The following is an 18,545-nucleotide window of genomic DNA, read 5'->3' on the forward strand; positions in this document are numbered from 1 at the left end:
TATGGCGTCAGGGGTCTTCCTCGCAGCCAACTGAATGTGAATTCCTCAAATTCTTGGATCAGCCGGCGGAATTCACGCCATTCCAACAGAAGACCACCAATCTGTCCCCGAAAGGAAGGCCGGGAGAATTAGGCCGCGAGGTATCTAAGCAACCGAAGGACACCGGAAGCCGCGCTATCGGACGGCTCTCGTTGGCGCTTCCAGCTCACCGCTGATTGGCAGAAAGGCCGGAAGGCGGCGGGCGCAGCCGAAGCGGGAAGGAAGGTTCGAAGTCGGAAAAAGCGAGTGAAGAAGCGCTTGAAATCCTGAGGTAACTCTTCTTGCGCGCGCTGGGAAGAGAAGGGCGCGTATTGGTTCCTGCGCGTTTTAGACGAGTCCAAAAAGCGGGTGGTTGGCGGGGGAGGAGTACAGGACTTTTCGACTCTTCCATTCCGAAGAGGGGGGAAATTGTTTTTAAAGCATGTTCGGTTTTTGTGCCTTTCTGTTTCTCTGACATAAAAGGATTTTTGAAGGATCGAAAAGTGGGGCTTAGCGGAGAAAATAAAATGCCCCCACCAGCCTTTAGTGAGTCAAAAAGTCTTTTTTTCGGGGGGGGGGTGGGCTTTTGGAAAGAACCCCCATCCCGCAAGTAAAGCTTGCTTTTTTCGTGCATCAATTCCTTTTTTAAAAAATTATTCCTAAAATTCCTAAAGTTATTCCTAACCTCCATTAGTTATTTAATTTTAATTTTCCATAGTCAGTTCAATTATATTTAAATCGATATATATACACTTGTGTGTGTGTGTGTGTGTGTGTGTGTGTGTGTAGGTCTTGGCGTATTCGGGTCTTTTCCCGTGTAAGATTGATAGTGTCTTGGTGACGTTTCGATGAGGTCCTACTTGTCATCTTCAGGCTGGTGTCTTTGGCTTCGTGCTTGTGCAAAAGCACAAAGCCGAAGACACCAGCCTGAAGATGATGAGTGAGACCTCGTCGAAACGTCGCCAAGACACTATCAATCTTACATGGGAAAAGATCCGAATACGCCAAGACCTACATACCTGTACCCATGAAAATCTACGAAAACACTCACACACACACACACACGGCGACGTTTCGATGAGGTCCCACTTGTCATCTTCAGGCTGGTGTCTTCGGCTTCGTGCTTGTGCAAAAGCACAAAGCCGAAGACACCAGCCTGAAGATGATGAGTGAGACCTCGTCGAAACGTCGCCAAGACGCTATCAATCTTACATGGGAAAAGACCCGAATACGCCAAGACCTACATACCTGTACCCATGAAAATCTAGGAAAACACACACACACACACACAATATTAAAACTATTATTACTATGAATACTATTACTATTATGTTTTATCAAATGAGATAAAATCTAGTTATATATGTGTGTGTGTGTATAAATTTATCTCATTAGATAAATAAAATATAGTATACAATAGATAGTATACCTTAGATAGATAGATAGATAATAGATAGATAGATAGATAGATAGATGATAGATAGATAGATAGATAGATAGATAGATTATAATAGTAGGAATGATACTTTTAATGCCATTGAATATCCACATTGTCTATCCTGGGTCCTTGGGAAGGACTCGGAGAGATGGATAAAAATGCCAGATCCAGTCTAAGCATCTGGCTGCGTGTGTGAGAAACATTGCATAGACTGATTGCAAATACCAGCACGGCAAATTAGCAACAACAGTGCATTGGAAGGTCTGCAAGAAATACCATTTCTATGCAGATAATCCTCGACTTATAACGATTCATTTCGTGACCATTTGAAGTTACAATGGCACTGAAGAAAGTCTTAGGACAGTTTTTCACTGGACAAATTCCTGCAGCACGAAGATAATAGCTTGACTCCTTGTTGTTAGTTGCGAAGTCGTGTCCGACCCATCGCGACCCTATGGACAATGTTCCTCCAGGCCTTCCTGTCCTCTACTATCTTCTGGAGTCCATTTAAGCTCACGCCTACTGCTTCAGTGACTCCATCCAGCCACCTCATTCTCTGTCGTCCCCTTCTTCTAGTGCCCTCAATCTTTCCCAGCATTAGGCTCTTCTCCAGTGAGTCCTTCCTTCTCATTAGGTGGCCAAAGTATTTGAGTTTTAGCTTCAGGATCTGGCCTTCTAAAGAGCAGTCAGGGTTGATCTCCTCTAGGACTGACCGGTTTGATCGCCTTGCAGTCCAAGGAACTCGCAGGAGTCTTCTCCAGCACCATAGTTCAAAGGCTTCAATTCTTTGGCGCTCAGCCTTTCTTATGGTCCAGCTTTCACTGCCATACATTGCAACTGGGAAGACCATAGCCTTGACTCCTTGTGACTTCACAAATCAAAGCTCTGGGAGTTTTCTTATTAGCGAAGTAGAGATGGTTTGAACTAGCCTTTCTTCTATTAGGGATTTTCAAATTCTCAGTTGAGAAATTATTTTATTTTATATTTATTTGTTTGTTTGTATCACGCCTTCAAGTAACTCCAGGTGGCAAACATACCCAACACATCTTCCTCCTATTTTTATCACAACAACAACCCTAGTTGCTGAGTTGGACTGAGAGAGAGGGACTGGCCCAAAGTCACCCAGCTGGATTCATGGCTAAAACAGGACTAGAACTCTCAATCTCCTGGTGATTGGCCCAAGGTCACCCATCCAACTGTCATGACTAAGACAGGACTAGAACTCACTGCCTCCCAGTGATTGGACCAAGGTTTTCATGTCTAAGGCGGGGCTAGAAATCTCAGTCTCCTGGTGATTGGCCCAAGGTCACCCAAACAGCTCTCATGGTTAAGGCAGGACTAGAACTCACAGCCTCCTGGTGATTGGCCAAAGTCATCCGGCAGACTTTCAACTCTGAGGTGGGATTGAAATTCACAGGCTTCTAATTTAAAACACTGCTTCTTTTTTTCTTGAAGGTGGATGTCCTGAAAAGTCATTGTGATTATGGCATTACGAACATCAGAATACACCATTGGTGGAGTAAAAATTATCTTCCCGTGTAAGGCTTATCCATCACAACTTGCTATGATGAATGCAGTAAGTCTGTAAAGCAGTGATTTTACAAGAGCAATTGTAAGGTTGTGCTTAAGCCTCTGGAGCAATGTTTCTTAACCTTGGTAACTTTAAGGTGGACTTCAACTCCCAGAATTTAAAAAAAAAAGTGCAGAGAAGAGCAACTAAGACGATTAAAGGCCTGGAGACTAAAGCATATGAAGAACGGTTGCAGGAATGGGGTATGGCTAGTCTAGAGAAAGGAAGGACTGGGGAGGGGGGACATGATAGCAATATTCCAGTATTTGAAGGGCTGCTACAAAGAAGAGGAGTTCAACTTATTTTCCAAAGCACCAGAAGACAGGAAAAAGAAGCCATAGATGGAAATTAATCCAAGGAGAGAAGCAACCTGGAATTAAGGAGAAACTTCCTAACAGTGAGAACAGTTAACCAGTGGAACAGCTTGCCTCCAGAGGTTGTGGGTTAATAATAATAATAAATAATAAACCTTTATTGTCAAAGTACAACATGTGTACACTGAGATTAGCTGAGCCTCTCCCCGTGCTCCCTCCCCCCAACACAGTGACAACAAACCATCCTACCACACCATGTGAACCAACTACACCACACACCGGCCTCCCAAGTCAATTCTGCATAAGTTCACAGAGATTATATCCCATTCAAAAGCCTAACAGCCCATGGATGAAAGCTGTTTTTCAGCCTGTTGGTACTTGTGGGTTCTCCATCACTGGAGGTTTTGAAGAAAAAACTGGACTGTCGTCTATCTGAAAGAGTATAGGGTCTCCTGCTAGAGAAGGGGGTTGGACTAGAGCATAGGTCGGCAACCCGCAGCTCCGGAGCCGCATGCGGCTCTTTAAGCCATCTCCTGCGGCTCCCGGTCGCCCGGTGCGCGCGCACCTCTCCGAACGGGAGGAGGTGCGCGTGCACCACTCCAAAGGTTTGGAGAGCTGCGCGCGCACCTCTCGGAACAGGCGGAACAGATTCGGGCGGAAGTGCGGTTTGGAGAGGTGCGAGCGCACCTCCGCCCGAACACGCGTTTGGAGACCTGCTGGTGTTCTGGCGGAGCTGCGGTTTGGAGACCTGCTGTTGCTGGCTTAGAAAGCTGCCGTGGCCCGCAGCAGCTTTCTAAACCGGCAACAGCAGGTCTCCAAACGCGTGTTCGGGCGGCAGTTTGGAGGTCCCGGGGGTGGCTTTGGCGGCACCCGGGCTGAAGGCGTCGCCGCAACCCAGTGCCCGTCACCAGGGAGACCCGTCGCTGCTGGCGTGCAGGTGCGTCCACATAAAAAAAAGTGGAACCACGCGCGTTTATCCACGCACGTGCATGCGCAAAAAACGTTTTGCGCATGCACAAAACATTTTGTTTTATGTGCATGCGCGTGCGTGGATGCACGCGCGCGGCTCCCACTTTTTTTATGTGTGATGGAACCGGTTCCCAGTGGCTCTTTTGCTTTTTCAGGTTGCCAAACCCTGGACTACAAGACCTCCAAGGTCCCCTCTCTATTCCAATTGATTGAATTGTTAGATGCAGGTAGCCAGCCAGCCTGCTGGATGGGGAATTCTAGGAGCTGCAGTCCACACTTTTAAAAATGGCCAAGATTGAGAATCACCGCTTTATAGTTAGTTGCAAACCAGGATTTTCTCCAGCTTCCTTGAACTTATTTTGTCTTTCAACTTTTAAAATCTTTGCTTGGTGTTTTGTTTTTTTTAAAAAGCAGCAGGATTAAATTCAAGACTGTGAAAATTACTAGCCCCATTTTGTGACCTTTTTTGCCATGGTTTATTTTTTTTAAATTTTTAATCCCATTTATATCCCGCCCTTCTCCGAAGACTCAGGGCGGCTTACAATCTAAGCACAATCAATGTTGTTAAGTGAATCACAGCAGTTGTTAAATGAATCACGTGACTGTTAAGCAAATCTGGCTTCCTTCATTACTTTATTGGTTGGAAGCTGGCTGGGAAAGTTACAAATGATGAGCCCATGATCCCAGGATGATGCAGGCTGTTCACATCAGAAATGAAAAAGTTTTTGATATTGGGGAGTCAGGATCCAACATTTCTCCCTGAGTAGAAATTGCTTTTTCCACTGAAATTCCATGTTTTAAAGTAGATGGGACGGCCACCTACGTTATTCTTCAAATTCAGTTCTGCAATGAATGAAATTAGGGAAACAGTTTGAAAGCAACGGGTAAATCAGATCTTCAGGGTTTTGTTAGTTGCCGTCTTACAGCGCGCCAAAAAAAAAAAAAAAAGACAGCAGCTTGTTTTCCGTGCTGGCAAAAATTCATATCCTCCTTTGCAGATTGTGAAAGGGCTGAGCTCCGAGCAACACTGCCTGCTGGAGAGTCCCACCGGAAGTGGAAAGAGCTTGGCGCTGCTCTGCTCTGCGCTGGCCTGGCAGCAGTCCCTCTATGGTGAGGCCTTGGGTGGGCCAGCTTGAGCTCATCAAGACTCTGCTGTTGGCTTCATTTCCCCTGCTAATATGTCTCTGTTTATCCATAAACATCCATCCATCCATCTATATGTATCCATCCATCCCTATCCATTATCTCTCTCTCTCTCCATTATCTATCCATCCATCCCTATCCATTATCTATCTATCTATCTATCTATCTATCTATCTATCTATCTATCTATCTATCTATCTCTATCTCTATCCATTTTCTATCATTTATCTATATATTCATTATCTATCCCTCCATATATTATCTATCCATCCATCCCTATCCATTGTCTGTCTGTCTGTCTGTCTGTCTATCTATCTATCTATCTATCTATCTATCTATCTATCTATCTATCTATCTATCTATCTATCATCTATCTATCATCTATCTATTCATTATTTATTATCTAGCTATCCATCCATGTATCTTTCTGTCTGTCTGTCTCTATATCTATCTATCTATCTATCTATCTATCTATCTATCTATCTATCTATCCATTTTGTATCATCTATCCATCCATATATTCATTATCTATCTATCCTAGCTAGCTTATTTAAGAACTGTTTTATCTCCCTCACAGAATAAAATATTAAAAGCATAAAAACAGTATATAAAATTTAAACGAGGCAAGGGTTGTTAAAAATTGATTAAAAGGTGGTGTGGGGGGGAAGAGCTTTCAACGTGCCAGCAGTTGTGCCTGTTTTTATGCCCTCTTTTTGCCGCAGCTGTTAAGCGAATCACTGCAGTTAAGTAAATCACACGGTTCTTAAGTAAACCTTGCTTACCCCATTGACTTTGCTTGTCGGAAGCTGGCTGGGAACGTTACAGTTGGGGCTCATGTGTTCCTTGGATGCTGCAACCATCGTAAACACAGGCTGATTGGCCAAGTGCCCAAATTTTGATCATGTGATCTTGGGGACACTACAGCAGTTGCAGGTGTGAAAAAACTGTCACAAGTCCACATTTTTCAAGCCCGTTGTAATTTGAATGGTCATTAAGCAAATGCTTGTAAGTCAAGAATTACCTGTATTTATTTTTTTTTTAAAAAACTTGCCTGCTCTTTAGGTAAACCGCTGGATGACTTATGCTCAAAAGAATGCAAGAAGACAGAGGTTTTGCAACGGTGCCACTGCCCATGCCATGCTAAATCGTCCGGTCAGGATCCACAAAGAGGCAGCCAAAGCACATCTTTCTTCCCCAACAGTGCAACAGAGGCCTCACCAGGCAGTGGAAGCAGCTCATCTCAAAAAGGTATTGTCTTATCTAACGGGCTTTTAAGGGCACCACCCTCATTTATAACAGAGTAATAGAGTTGGAAGGGACCTTGGAGGTCTTCTAGTCCAACCCTCTGCTCAGGCAGGAGACCTTACCCCGTTTCAGACAAGTGCCTGTTCAGTCCCTTCTTAAAAGCCTCCAGTGATGTAGCTTCACAACTTCTGGAGGCAAGCTGTTCTTCTGGTTGATTGTTCAGAAAGTTTCTCCTTAGTTCCAGGTTGCTTCTCTCCTTGATTAGTTTCATCCGTTGCTTCTAGTTCTGCCTTCAGCTGCTTTGGAGAAAAGGTTGACACACACACACACACACTCTTTGTGGTAGCCCCTGAAGTATTGGAACACTGCTATTATGTCACCCCTAGTTCTTCTTTTTCTTCCTTAGACTAAAAGGTAAAGGTTCCCCCGCACATGCGTGCTAGTCGTTTCCGACTCTAGGGGCCGGTGCTCATCTCCGTTTCAAAGCCGAAGAGCCAGCGCTTGTCCGAGGATGTCTCCGTGGTCATGTGGCTGGCATGACTAGATGCCAGAGGCGCACAGAGCGCTGTTACCTTCCCACTGTAGTGGTCCCTATTTTTCTACTTGCATTTTTACGTACTTTCGAACTGCTAGGACGAGTAACAGGCGCTCACTCTGTTATTAATTATTAATTTTTATTTATTATTTATTAATTTTATTTGTATACCGCCCTTCTCCCGAAGGACTCAGGGCGGTGAACAGGGCAGTACATGTTGAAAGCACTCGGGATTCAACCCGCCAAACTGCCGACCTTCTGATCGACAAGCTCAGCGTCCTAACCCACTGAGCCACCGTGTCCCTTCCTTAGACTAGACATCCCCAATTCCTGCAAACGTTCTTCATACGTTTTAGCCTCCAGTCCCCTCATCGTCTTTGTTCCTCTGCACTGCCCTTTTTCCTAGGGTCTCAACAAGTTCTCCATTTTTATTTCCTTCTTATCTGCCGGGTTATGTTTTTCTGTTGAATTAGGATGTTTATAAAAATTGTTTTCGGTTTCACTGGCTCCCTTTGATGTATTGTCATTGCAGAAAACCTCTCACGAACTACGTTGGCTTCAAAACTGTCCGCCAAACAGCAAGCCTCATTCCATGAAGAAGATGACAGTGGCAATGATTTCAAAGTAGAAAGGAAGAGGATTCTTCGTTCGCTCGAAACAGAGCACCAGGTTGGCAAAATGTATACAGGCAGTCCTCGTCTTGCGACCATTAGTTTAGCGAGCGTTCGGACTTACAGTGCCACTAAAGCAAGTGGCCTCTTGGTGTTTTTCACATGACCGTTGCAGCATGCCCGTGGTCACGTGATCAAAATGTAGCCACTTAGCAACTGTTTCATATTTATGATGCAGTGTCCCAGGGTGTTTATAAAGAATAGAGCTGGAAGGGACCTTGGAGGTCTTCTAGTCCAGCCCCCTTCTTAAGCAAGAGAACCTGTACCATCTCAGACAGGTCATTGTCTAGTCTTTTCTTAAAGATCTCCAGTGATGGGGTGCCTACGATTTCTGGGGGTAAGCTGTTCCACTGGTTGATTGTCCTCACTGTCAGGAAGTTTCTCCTTAATTCCAGGTTGCTTCTCTCTCTGATCAGTTTCCAACCATTGTTTCTCGTCCTTCCCTCTGGTGCTCTGGTGAATAACGTGACCCCCCTCTTCTTTGTGGCAGCCCCTCAAATACTGGAATACTGCTATCATGTCTCCCCTATTTCTTCTTTTTTTTAGACTAGCCAAATCCAAGTCCTGCAGCCATTCTTCCTATATTTTGGTCTCCAGGCCTTTGATCATCTTAGTTGCTCTTCTCTGAATTTTTCCCAAACTCTCAACATCTTTTTTTGTGATATGGTGACCAAAACTGGCTGCAGTATTCCAGGTGTGGTCTTACTAGGGCTTTACAAAGCGGTACTAATACCTCGTGTGATCTTGATTCTATGCCTCTGTTTATACAACCCGGGATTGTATTAGCTTTTTTGGCTGCTGCTGCAACGCGGCTGGCTCATAGTCAAGTGATTGTCCACTAGGACTCCAAGGTCCCTCTCACAGTTACTGATTCACAACGATTCGTTTACCAATCTGGTTACAAATGCTGGTTATAAATACTAAACAACTCTGGAGTGCGTTGCAGTGAAGAACATCTCCCATTGTGCCAGCTTTTCAACCTCTTCCTCTTCAGGGAAGATTTTTCTCTCCATGCCACAGCCTGCAATGTGCTATTTGGGGCAAAAAGACACCTTTTTCCCAGTGGCCGTTGTGCTTTTTGCAAGGACATCATCTCTTGCATGGTGGCTCAGCGGCTGAATGACGTTGGAGACGGTTTCTGCTCCAGCGGTTTGAGTCCTAGCACCGTGTGGCAGGGTGAGCTCCCATCCCTTGCCTCAGCGTCTGTACCACCTAACAGTTTGAAAGCGTGTTCTCTGCGAGTAGATAAATAGGCACCACTTCAGTGGGGAGACAGCTCGGTGCTCTGTGCAGGCAGTCGGATTCTTGCCAGCTCGGAACCTTCCCGGTTGCGGTGCCTGTTTTACAAGCTGGCTCCAGGGAAGGCAGGGGACCTTGGGTGCCGATGCAGGAAGATCTGCTTGTCTCTCTTTCTGGTGTGAAGCCAGTTCACCCTCCTGTGGCGCACCTTGGGAAGAGCACAAAAGTTTCCTAGAACGGCCAGAATGGGACAACTCAACGGTCAAGTCACCACGGTCAACTTTGCTGCAGGACAGCTCGCTGCGGGGCAGTTCAACAATTCAATTTAATTATTTTAAATAATTATATTGTTTTCATTTTTGTCATTCGCGTTTCATTTCGTCCCTCCTTTGGCGTCCTTTCTTTAGCGATTCTGTTCCACCGTTTCTTCGATATTAGGGTAAATCTGGCTCCGTGGCGCGTCGTCCCGTGGCACGTTGAGTGTGTTCGCTGTGGTTAATTGGCAGCCAAACTACTATTCTGCAATTGCATTGGGATCCCCTGGCTACTGTAAGAACACCATAGGTTAATAACAACAACAACAACTTCATCTCTTCAATTCTCCTAGCCCTCTGTTGCTGTTTCTCCTTCTAATAACTTGTTTTTATTACAAAAGACACTTTATCTGGGGAGGGGGGAAAACACATTGATTTGTAGACTTTTAGCCTTCTGAATTCAAAGGCATGTTTGCATGGCTTGTAGGCGAGAAAACGATATCGGCTGGCCAAAGGAACCCAGCTGGTGGATGCTTTGGAAGTTCACGAACAGCGGAAAAATGGGGAATTGACTGTGACTCCTGGAAAAACGGATCCTTCCTCACTTAAAACCGTAAGTACAGTAATACTAAGATTTTTTTTTCTTTTCTTACTTAAAAAGAGAGAAAGATGGATTGGATTGGTTTGGAAGAGCTCAGAGTTCAGCTGTGTGAAAAGATTGCTTGGATTTTGCCTCCTCTTCTAGTTACAGGTAGTGGTGGGATTCAAATACCTGGACAACTTGTTCTCTGCGTGGCTGCCACTTCCGGAAGTCCATTCTGAGCCGGGGAGGCCTCCCAGGCCTAGAACGGCCCACCGGAAGTGTGTGGATGCCACTTCCGGTGGGCTGTTCTGGGCCTGGGAGGCCTCCCCCCGGATCAGAACGGACTTCTGGAAGTGGTGTTCCAGCGGTCCATTCTGGGCCTTGTGAAAAAGGGCTAGGGCAGGGGTCGGCAACCTCGGCTCTTTTATGACTCGTGGACTTCAACTCAGCTGGCTCAGGAATTCTGGGAGTTGAAGTCCACGAGTCATAAAAGAGCCGAGGTTGCCGACCCCTGGGCTAGGGCATCAGCTGGTGTGACAAAGTCAACAAAAAATTAGCTACCAGTTCTACTGAACCGGTGCATACCGGCTGAATCCCACCACTGTTCTTTTTTTTATTTATTTATTTAAAAAGTTTTACAATACATTTTGACTTTAATCCCCCCCTCCCCCTCCCCCTCCCAACCCTCCCTATCCCTTCCCCCCATTCCCTCCTCCCCCCCGACTTCCCAGAGCTAAATACAGGGTATAAAATCAAAAAACAAACATAAGCACCCCTATGTTATCAGCAATAAACTATTAGTTCTATCTCCCTCTAGCTCATGTAAAATGAATACAAACAATACTAATATTACAAATAAAGTAAAAAAGAAAAAGAGAAAAACAGAAAAAGAGCTTTACTCAGAATAGATTTTCTTAATCCCAGTCCTTATTCATATTAATTTCAAAGAAAAAAAAATAAACAAATTCTCAGTTACGCGCCAAAAGCGCCTATCTATTAACCTTAATAATCTCCAACCAAACTAAACCATAATCAAAAATAATTCTTGCATGTATCACACCAAATGTCTCGCAGTTCCAAGTCATCCTTGAGTTCAAATAAAAAGAGTAAAAAAAAAAAAGGGTTAAGCAGTCTGTAAGACAACGTTGTTAATTAGGAGCTTGCATACCCATTCTTAGTTCAACACACACTTTTAGTCCATAACCCTAATATACTTTTCTAACAAGCAAATAACATCCATCTTAAATTGTGTTAAATATTAAAAAAAACTTTCTTTCTCCTCTATGATAAATTTAATCCATTAAGATACTAATTTAAAATTTAATCAGCAATCTTAACGCCCCAAAACTTTTGGAGCACGTCTGTCATGACCCCCAAAACTTCTTTGGACCGCGCCCCTCCCACATCTTCACTGTAAATACACTTTGGAGATTCCATAACTATCTGCTGGTCTTGCTCTTGCTCTCGTCTCGCTCTTCTTAGGGCGGCACGCGTCTTCCTCTGGCCTCCTGCAACATCCAATGAAACTGTATCTTGATCCCCTCCAACACCATTGTCCTCTATCTGTCTGTCTGCAACATCTTGAAGCTTTCCCTCGCCGTATCCCTTAACAGCTTCCAAAAATGATAGGGGGGTTGCTTTTAACACATTGCTATAAAAATCACGTGCCTGGGCCACAGTAACCAGACGATGTCTTTTACCTTCATGCGTCACCACCAGTCCAACTGGAATCTCCCATCTAAACGTAATATCACATTTCTTAAGTTCCTGTACTAAAAATGCAAAATCTTTCCTTCTCCTTAAAATCTTCGGAGGAATCTCTTTTAAAACCAAGACTTCTTGCTCAGCCACTACCAGTTTAGTATCATAGGCAGCTTGAATAACTTCATCTCTAATTACTCTCTTTGTAAAATAGACCACCACATCTCTGGGTAACTTCCTTTGTCTTGCAATCCATGAATTAACACGAAAAATTTTGTCCATATTTCCCTCAATTTCAGATGCTGGCTGGCCCAATACCCCTTCCAGAGCCTCAGAAATCAGCTGCTTTAAATCTTCTTTACAGTTCTCCTTTAAACTCCTGATTCTAATAGCATACTGCATCTGATGATACTGAGCAAGGCTCAATTCTCCATCCATTTTATCCCTTATATTTTCATTTTCTGATACCTTTGCTTCTAATATAGAGTTCTTTTGACTGAGATCCTTCACTTTTTCATCCAGCTGTTGCACACATTCAGCTACAGATTCAATCATAGACAACATGTCCACCCTCATTGCTCTAAACTTCTCTTCCATCTTCTTCTCCAGTTTCTCCTCCAACTTTTTCAGCTTTTCATCCATCATGTCAGACATCAATTGTGAATGCTTTCCAAGAGCATCTTGTAAATCCTTAAGCGTCAATGCTGGAGGAGGTGCAGGAGGAAGCAAAGCTTGCAATGAGGTCTGTTGCACCAGGGAAGACCCCGCACTCCGAAGAGCTTTAGAAGTTTTAGCCGCCATCTTCCCCCACTTTCACTTATTGCGCACTTTCACTTTAAAGCTATAAAATCCATTGAGCTAGAGAGTAAAGATAAGAGTCCACATCACCTTGACCTCCTGTACCGCTCTGCCTGCATCTTGACAATCAAAAGTATTTCCTTTTGGCAGGGGTGGTTGCTAACGCCTGGCTCTGCTCCATAAATCCCGGAGCAGGGGCGCTGCGCAGCTCAGAGCAACCCAGGCTTCGGGGGGGCTCAATCCTTCAGCCGCCCAAACTCTCAGCTCAGGCGGCCCCGGAGAGCTCAACCCCTACCTGGGGCCTCACCCCCTCCTCTTCTCCCGAGGAGGGGGCTTCAAATCCATCTAAACAGCTGATCGACGCTGTTTACGATGGAAAAACACAGCTGCGGAGCGGGCAGCCCGAAAACGGCTGTCTTCGGCGTCGCCTCGCCACCGGAAGCCCCAGCACTGTTCTTGACTTACAACTATTCAAGTTATGACGGATTCCCCAAAGTTACGATGCCTCTCCCATCACATGATCACATTTCGGGTGATGGATGGATTGATTGATTTTTGTGTGTGTTGCGTAACCAACTACCCATCTCCCTCAGACAGATTTTTATTTTTATTTATTTATTTATTAAATTTATATGCTGCCCATCTTGCTAATCCAAAGTGACCTTCGCTTCTGGTTTTTGGCAAAAACGCCCCAGAGCAAACAAGGGCTCTGCTTAATGACCGTAGCATTCATTTCACAACTGCTGCAAAAATAATCATAAAATCAGGTCGCTTATGTGGATGACCCCTTTATAGCCATCATGACTTACTAAGGTAATGGGCAGGCTCCGGTACAGTGGTAAATTGAAGACTACAGATAGTCCTCCACTTACAGCAGTTTGTTTAGTGACCGTTCAAAGTTACGCTGCCAAAGGTGACTTTTCACACTTAACAACCGTTGCAGCATCCCCATGGTGTGTGACCAAAATTCAGATGCTTGGCAAATGACTCAGATTTATGACGTTCACACTCTCCCAGGGGGTCATATGATCGTGTTTTTTTTTGTGACCTTATGGCAAGCAAAGTCAAAGGGGAATCCAGGTTCACTTAACATCCCGGTTACTAACTTAACAATTGGAATGATTCACAACTATGGCCAGAAGAGTCGTAAAGTGGGGCAAAATTCACTTAACCACTGTCTCGCTTAGCAACAGAAAATTTGGGCTGTATTGTGGTCCTTAGTCAAGGACTATCTGTAGTGCTTTAAAACCGAGATGAGCTTTTGGCTGTGTTCAGCCTGGCATACTTTTGTTTCCTTCTCCCTACTCTCTTGCTCCTGTTCCTCTGAGTCAGATATTTGTACTTTCCTTCATCTCTTTTATCTTTTTGAAAGGATGGAAATGTTTTCACAAACTGAGCCTGGAGCAGCTCCTATTGCTGTAGGGATGTACGTGCGTGGTTGTTTAAAAGATGGAGTTTTAGACACATCTCCCGTTAACAGTGGGCATCAGATTTGCTGAATTGATGACATTACTTTGTGGGAGGCTGAGATGAAAAATGGAATGCCTGGAACATTTGTGCCTCTGCATTTGTGCAGGATGACAAGTTTAGGCTCTTTGTGGGGCTAGCAATTCTGGGTTTTTATTTATTTATTTTGTCATTTGTATCCCGCCTTTATTGTTTTTACAAAGAGCTCAAGGCAGCAAACATACCCGTATTTCCCTGAAAATAAAACTGGGTCTTATATTAATTTTTGCTCCAAAAGACATATTAGGGCTTATTTTCCAGTTAGGTCTTATTTTCAGGGAAATACGGTATTAAATGTGTCCGTCTGGCTGACAGTCTTAACTGGGGCTTATTTAGGCCTCATCCTGAAAAATTGTGTTAGGGCTTATTTTCCGGTTAAGTCTTATTTGGGGGGAAACAGGGTATCCATCACACCTTCGTCCTCCTATTTTCCCCATAACAACAACCCTGTGAGGGTGGGTTGGGCTAAGAAAGAGTGACTGGCCTGGAGTCACCCAGCCGGCTTTCATGTCTAAAGTCTCCAACTTTCTAGCCTAAATCACTATGTCAGACCAACCTCTAAGTAGAGAACGATCCTTGGCGCCATTTGCTGAGAAAAAGTATAATTTTATTAGACGTCAAGTGCATTGCAATATTGCATAGCCAGAAGTGAGAAAATCCCCTAGTCAAACTCTTCTCTCCCTTAGCTATCTCCCGTCAGGCAGGCTATTTTCATAAAGGTCAGTCCAGGCACAGGAAAGTAGGCAGCTGGTATGCTGGGTGACCTTGAAGCAGCATATGGGAGAGATACAGTCCTTCTGTTCCCCCCGCCCCCCTTGCCCTCCTTCCCCCCCAAAAAAACTGGCTCAGTGCCACCTGTCAGAATTTGAGAAGTACACCTGACCTCTAGAATGATGGGGGGGGGCGCGCTCTGAGATTCAAATGGTCTGACTCTGTCAAGGTAATATTTAAAAGGTAACCAGCTGATGTGATGTAATGTAATGTAAGATGATGCAATGATGGGAATGACTCAGCAGGGTCTGTGTCCCTTTAAGAGCCTGAGTATAAAAGGGATACTTTGCTGGAGTCTCTCTCTATCTCTCTCCCTCCCTCTCTCTCTCTCTCACTCTTTCTCTCTCGTTTCCTGCTGTAACTGTGGTTTGTTGGATCCTGCTGCATTACCACATGTATGTATATTTGTTCCTGGTGTACGATATTGTAGATAGTGTAAGATAAACCACCGTTTAATATAGACCATTCTTTACTGTGTTTACTCCTGGGTTATCTTGCGCAATAAGACTGTGCACGCTCTGACAGACTCTACCAGTACACGTAGTCCTTGACTTATGACTGGTCACTTAGCAACTGTTTGAAGTTACAACGGACCTACCTTTGGGGTTCCCGTTGCATGGATTTGAAGATCCAGAGGTCAGGCCCCCCCCTCTGCGGTGACATGACCGAAATTCAGGCGCTTGGTTTGGTGGCTGCATTTACAGTTCTGTATGCCATCCCGCAGTCTTGATGAAAACTGGCATTTTTGCTTTTGGGCCTTTGGTTCACTTAATGACCTTGACATTTGCTTAATGACTCCAGCTTTCACTTAAACGACCGTAATGTTTGCTTATTCATCGCTGCAAAAGAGCCGTAAGATCCTTTACGACCGTTACAACTTATTTGAAAAGGACTACCTGTATTTTAAAACAGGGGTCCCCAACCCCCGGTCTGTGGACTAGTACCGGGCCGCGGCATGCCAGAAACCGGTCTGCATAAACAAAAAAAGCCACATCTGCAAGATGCAGGGAGCACACAAAACCACAACCCCTCCGGTCCGCGGAAAAACCTCTCTCCACGGAAGCGGTCCCTGGTGCCCAAAAGGTTGGGGACCTCCATTTTAAAAGGCCCTGAAGACGTGGCTCTTCACTCAGACTTTTGGCATGGATGACTGACACACACACACACCGTTTCTGATCCCCATCCATTCTTTTCCTTGTAAAACCATCCAGAGTTCCTGGGTGTCAGGTGACCTAATTTTTAACTTGGATCTGAACATATACTATGCTGATATATTACATCTTCCTAGGACCGTGGTGGCGAACCTATGGCACCCGTGCCACAGGTGGCACGCAGAGCCCTCTCTGTGGGCACGCTCACCATCGCCCCAGTCCTAGGCCTTCAGCTGGGTTTTATACAACCTTTTTGCTTTAGGCCTCCGCCGCCGTGTGAAAAAAAAAAGGCTCAATCAATCAATCAATTTCAACTTCTCGTGGGGAAAAAAAAAGAACTCGCAAAGTTGGAATTGATTGAACTTTTTAGTCCCACCCAGTCTGCCGTTACCACCGCAGCCCCGCCCACCCAATAAACCATGCCCACCCAATGGACCACGCCCACCCGGCACCTGACGACACATAAGTGGATTTTGGGTTGCAATTTGGGCACTCGGTCTCTAAAAGGTTCGCCATCACTGTCCTAGGAGGTTCTTGGAAAGAACTTGATGTGTATGAAGGCCATCACCAGCTGAAGAACAGGCAGCTGTGGTTCCATATTTTTGTACACATTATAACAATATGTCCCAAAAATGCTACCATCTCAGCCAGACATGTCAAACTCGCGACGTCACATGACGTCGCGCAACGTATCGGGACAGTTTTGCCATTGCCGGCAATGGGGTGGGTGCGGATTCCATGTGATGCATCCGGCCCGCGGGCCGGCACTTTGACACCTCTGGTCTAAGCAGAAAAGAAAGATATTAAAATATCTTTGAAGCTCAAGGAATGGACAGCAATTGTAGCGATACGTTACTCCTTGCGGAATTAAATCAGCCCTCTTATTGTTTATGTGGTTTTTTTTAAAAAAAATCTTTGAGATTTCTTTTGCCATAGTTAACAGTGGCACTCCTAGAAGAAATTAGGTAGCAATTTCTTAGAAAATACGTTTCTTGAGGATTTATTGGAATGTTTTTCAAACTTGGCAATTTTAAGATACACAGACTTCAAACTCCCCCAGCAAAGCTGACTGGGTAATTTCTGGGAGTTGAAGTCCACGTGTTTTAAAGTTGCCAAGTTTGAAAAGCGTGTTTTTGGTTTTTTTTCTTCCTAAGGCACTTCAGGCTGGCAAAATGCCTGGGCAATTTTGGATAAGAGTTTACGAGCTGTTTTACAGAAGCAGTGGAAATCCATTCCACCAAGCGACAGAGCATCAGAAACATTAAGAAACAGTCTGAAGATCAGCAACAAACTTATTACAAAACGACAATGAGCAAAAAGCGTAATTCAAGAGAATCAGACTCCAGGGGTTACAAAGGTCACGGATTGGAACCCCGGAGTAGCTAATTCAGACCCAAATGTTGTTGGTTTTTTGGGCATTCATTGACTCTGCTCTTTAATGTTCTTGCTTTTTGAGAAGCTCCTAGACTCAACATTTTAATCCGTGGAGATTAACCAAAAGGGACTGTTTGTGTGCACAAATAAGCCCATTGATCCCCTAGTAAACCTTTCCAGCCGTTTGGTGACCCTAGACCTACTTAACCATCCCATCTTAATCTTTTTGAGGTTTTGTTCAGGGTCAGGCTGGGATCAGAAGCTCTCTCTCCCCTCAATGGTCCAGATCTTCTTGACATTGTGTCTCCCGAGGACTTGGGCCTTTGGGATGGTGGTTTAATTCATCCACTGGAAGATCTAAGTCCTTGTGACCTTTTTTTTTTCTCCAACCAGCGCATCTAGGACCCCATCCAAGACCAGAGGTCACTGAATTTGGACCAGTTTGGGTCCAATTCTCCATCCAGGAAGCAACTGGACTTCCTTGTTTTTCTTTGAAGACGTTTCTCTTCTCATTTGAGAGGCTTCTTCAGCTCTGACTGGACGGTGGGGAACGGAAGGATTTATACTCCTTGCCGACAGCTGGTCATTTGCATTCCTTTTAGAGAGTCCTTGAGGCCACTTGGAGGTTTGTCTGTGTCCTCAGGGTCAGCTGAGTGGTGCAAATGGGTGGGGAGCCTTCTTGGCTGCAGGTGGTTTTCCGCCCTGGGTCCCTTCCCTGTTGGAGACGGGCAGACAGGCTGTTGGGGATGGGTTAGGGTAGTCTGCATCTCATACTGAAGCACAAATGGTTCCTGGAGTCTGCAATGTCTTCTGGAAATCCGTTCACCCTCTCGCACCCAGAGCCATTCCATCTTGCTGTGGTTCTCAAAAGGGAAGAACATTTCAGTCCTGTTGTTCCCCATCCATCCCTATATCTTTAGGTCACCCTTTCGAAGCAGGTAGTGCCTTTCAGCACCCCTCCTGCGTTTTATTATCTATTTGAGGCTCTCTGCTCTCACAGTCATGAACTCAGAGGTCCTTGGTGTTCTTTGAGCTTGGTGGTTTTCTTGCAGACTGATTGAGCACTGATGACGTTACCTAGTTGGGTCATGAAAAGTCTGCAAGAAAACCACCAAGCTCAGGACTGCATCAAGGACCCCTTATTTCAACCCTGAGCTACAAATATTCTTTATTGGAATTATGAAATCTTAGAAATTAAGATTAGACCAAGGACTCCATAGTTGTCCTCCTCCTCCTCCTCCTCTTCCTCCAAACCCCACTCCCTT

At 44.9% G+C, this 18,545-nt stretch overlaps 1 protein-coding gene across 1 annotated transcript in view; it reads left to right on the forward strand.

Moving 5' to 3' along the window:
• The first annotated feature begins 246 nt into the window (after window positions 1-246).
• Window positions 247-18,545, forward strand: part of BRIP1 (BRCA1 interacting DNA helicase 1) — a 118,359-nt gene continuing 100,060 nt past the window's right edge. Inside the window, exons 1-6 of the mRNA XM_081346670.1 lie at window positions 247-310; window positions 2,912-3,032; window positions 5,308-5,419; window positions 6,515-6,700; window positions 7,765-7,901; window positions 9,884-10,009. Coding sequence (XP_081202796.1) covers window positions 2,940-3,032; window positions 5,308-5,419; window positions 6,515-6,700; window positions 7,765-7,901; window positions 9,884-10,009 — 654 coding nt within the window. The 5' untranslated portion in view covers window positions 247-310; window positions 2,912-2,939. The remainder of the gene's footprint in view (window positions 311-2,911; window positions 3,033-5,307; window positions 5,420-6,514; window positions 6,701-7,764; window positions 7,902-9,883; window positions 10,010-18,545) is intronic.

Source organism: Vipera berus, assembly GCF_964194415.1.
Source record: "Vipera berus genome assembly, chromosome: 1".
NCBI lineage: Eukaryota > Metazoa > Chordata > Lepidosauria > Squamata > Viperidae > Vipera > Vipera berus.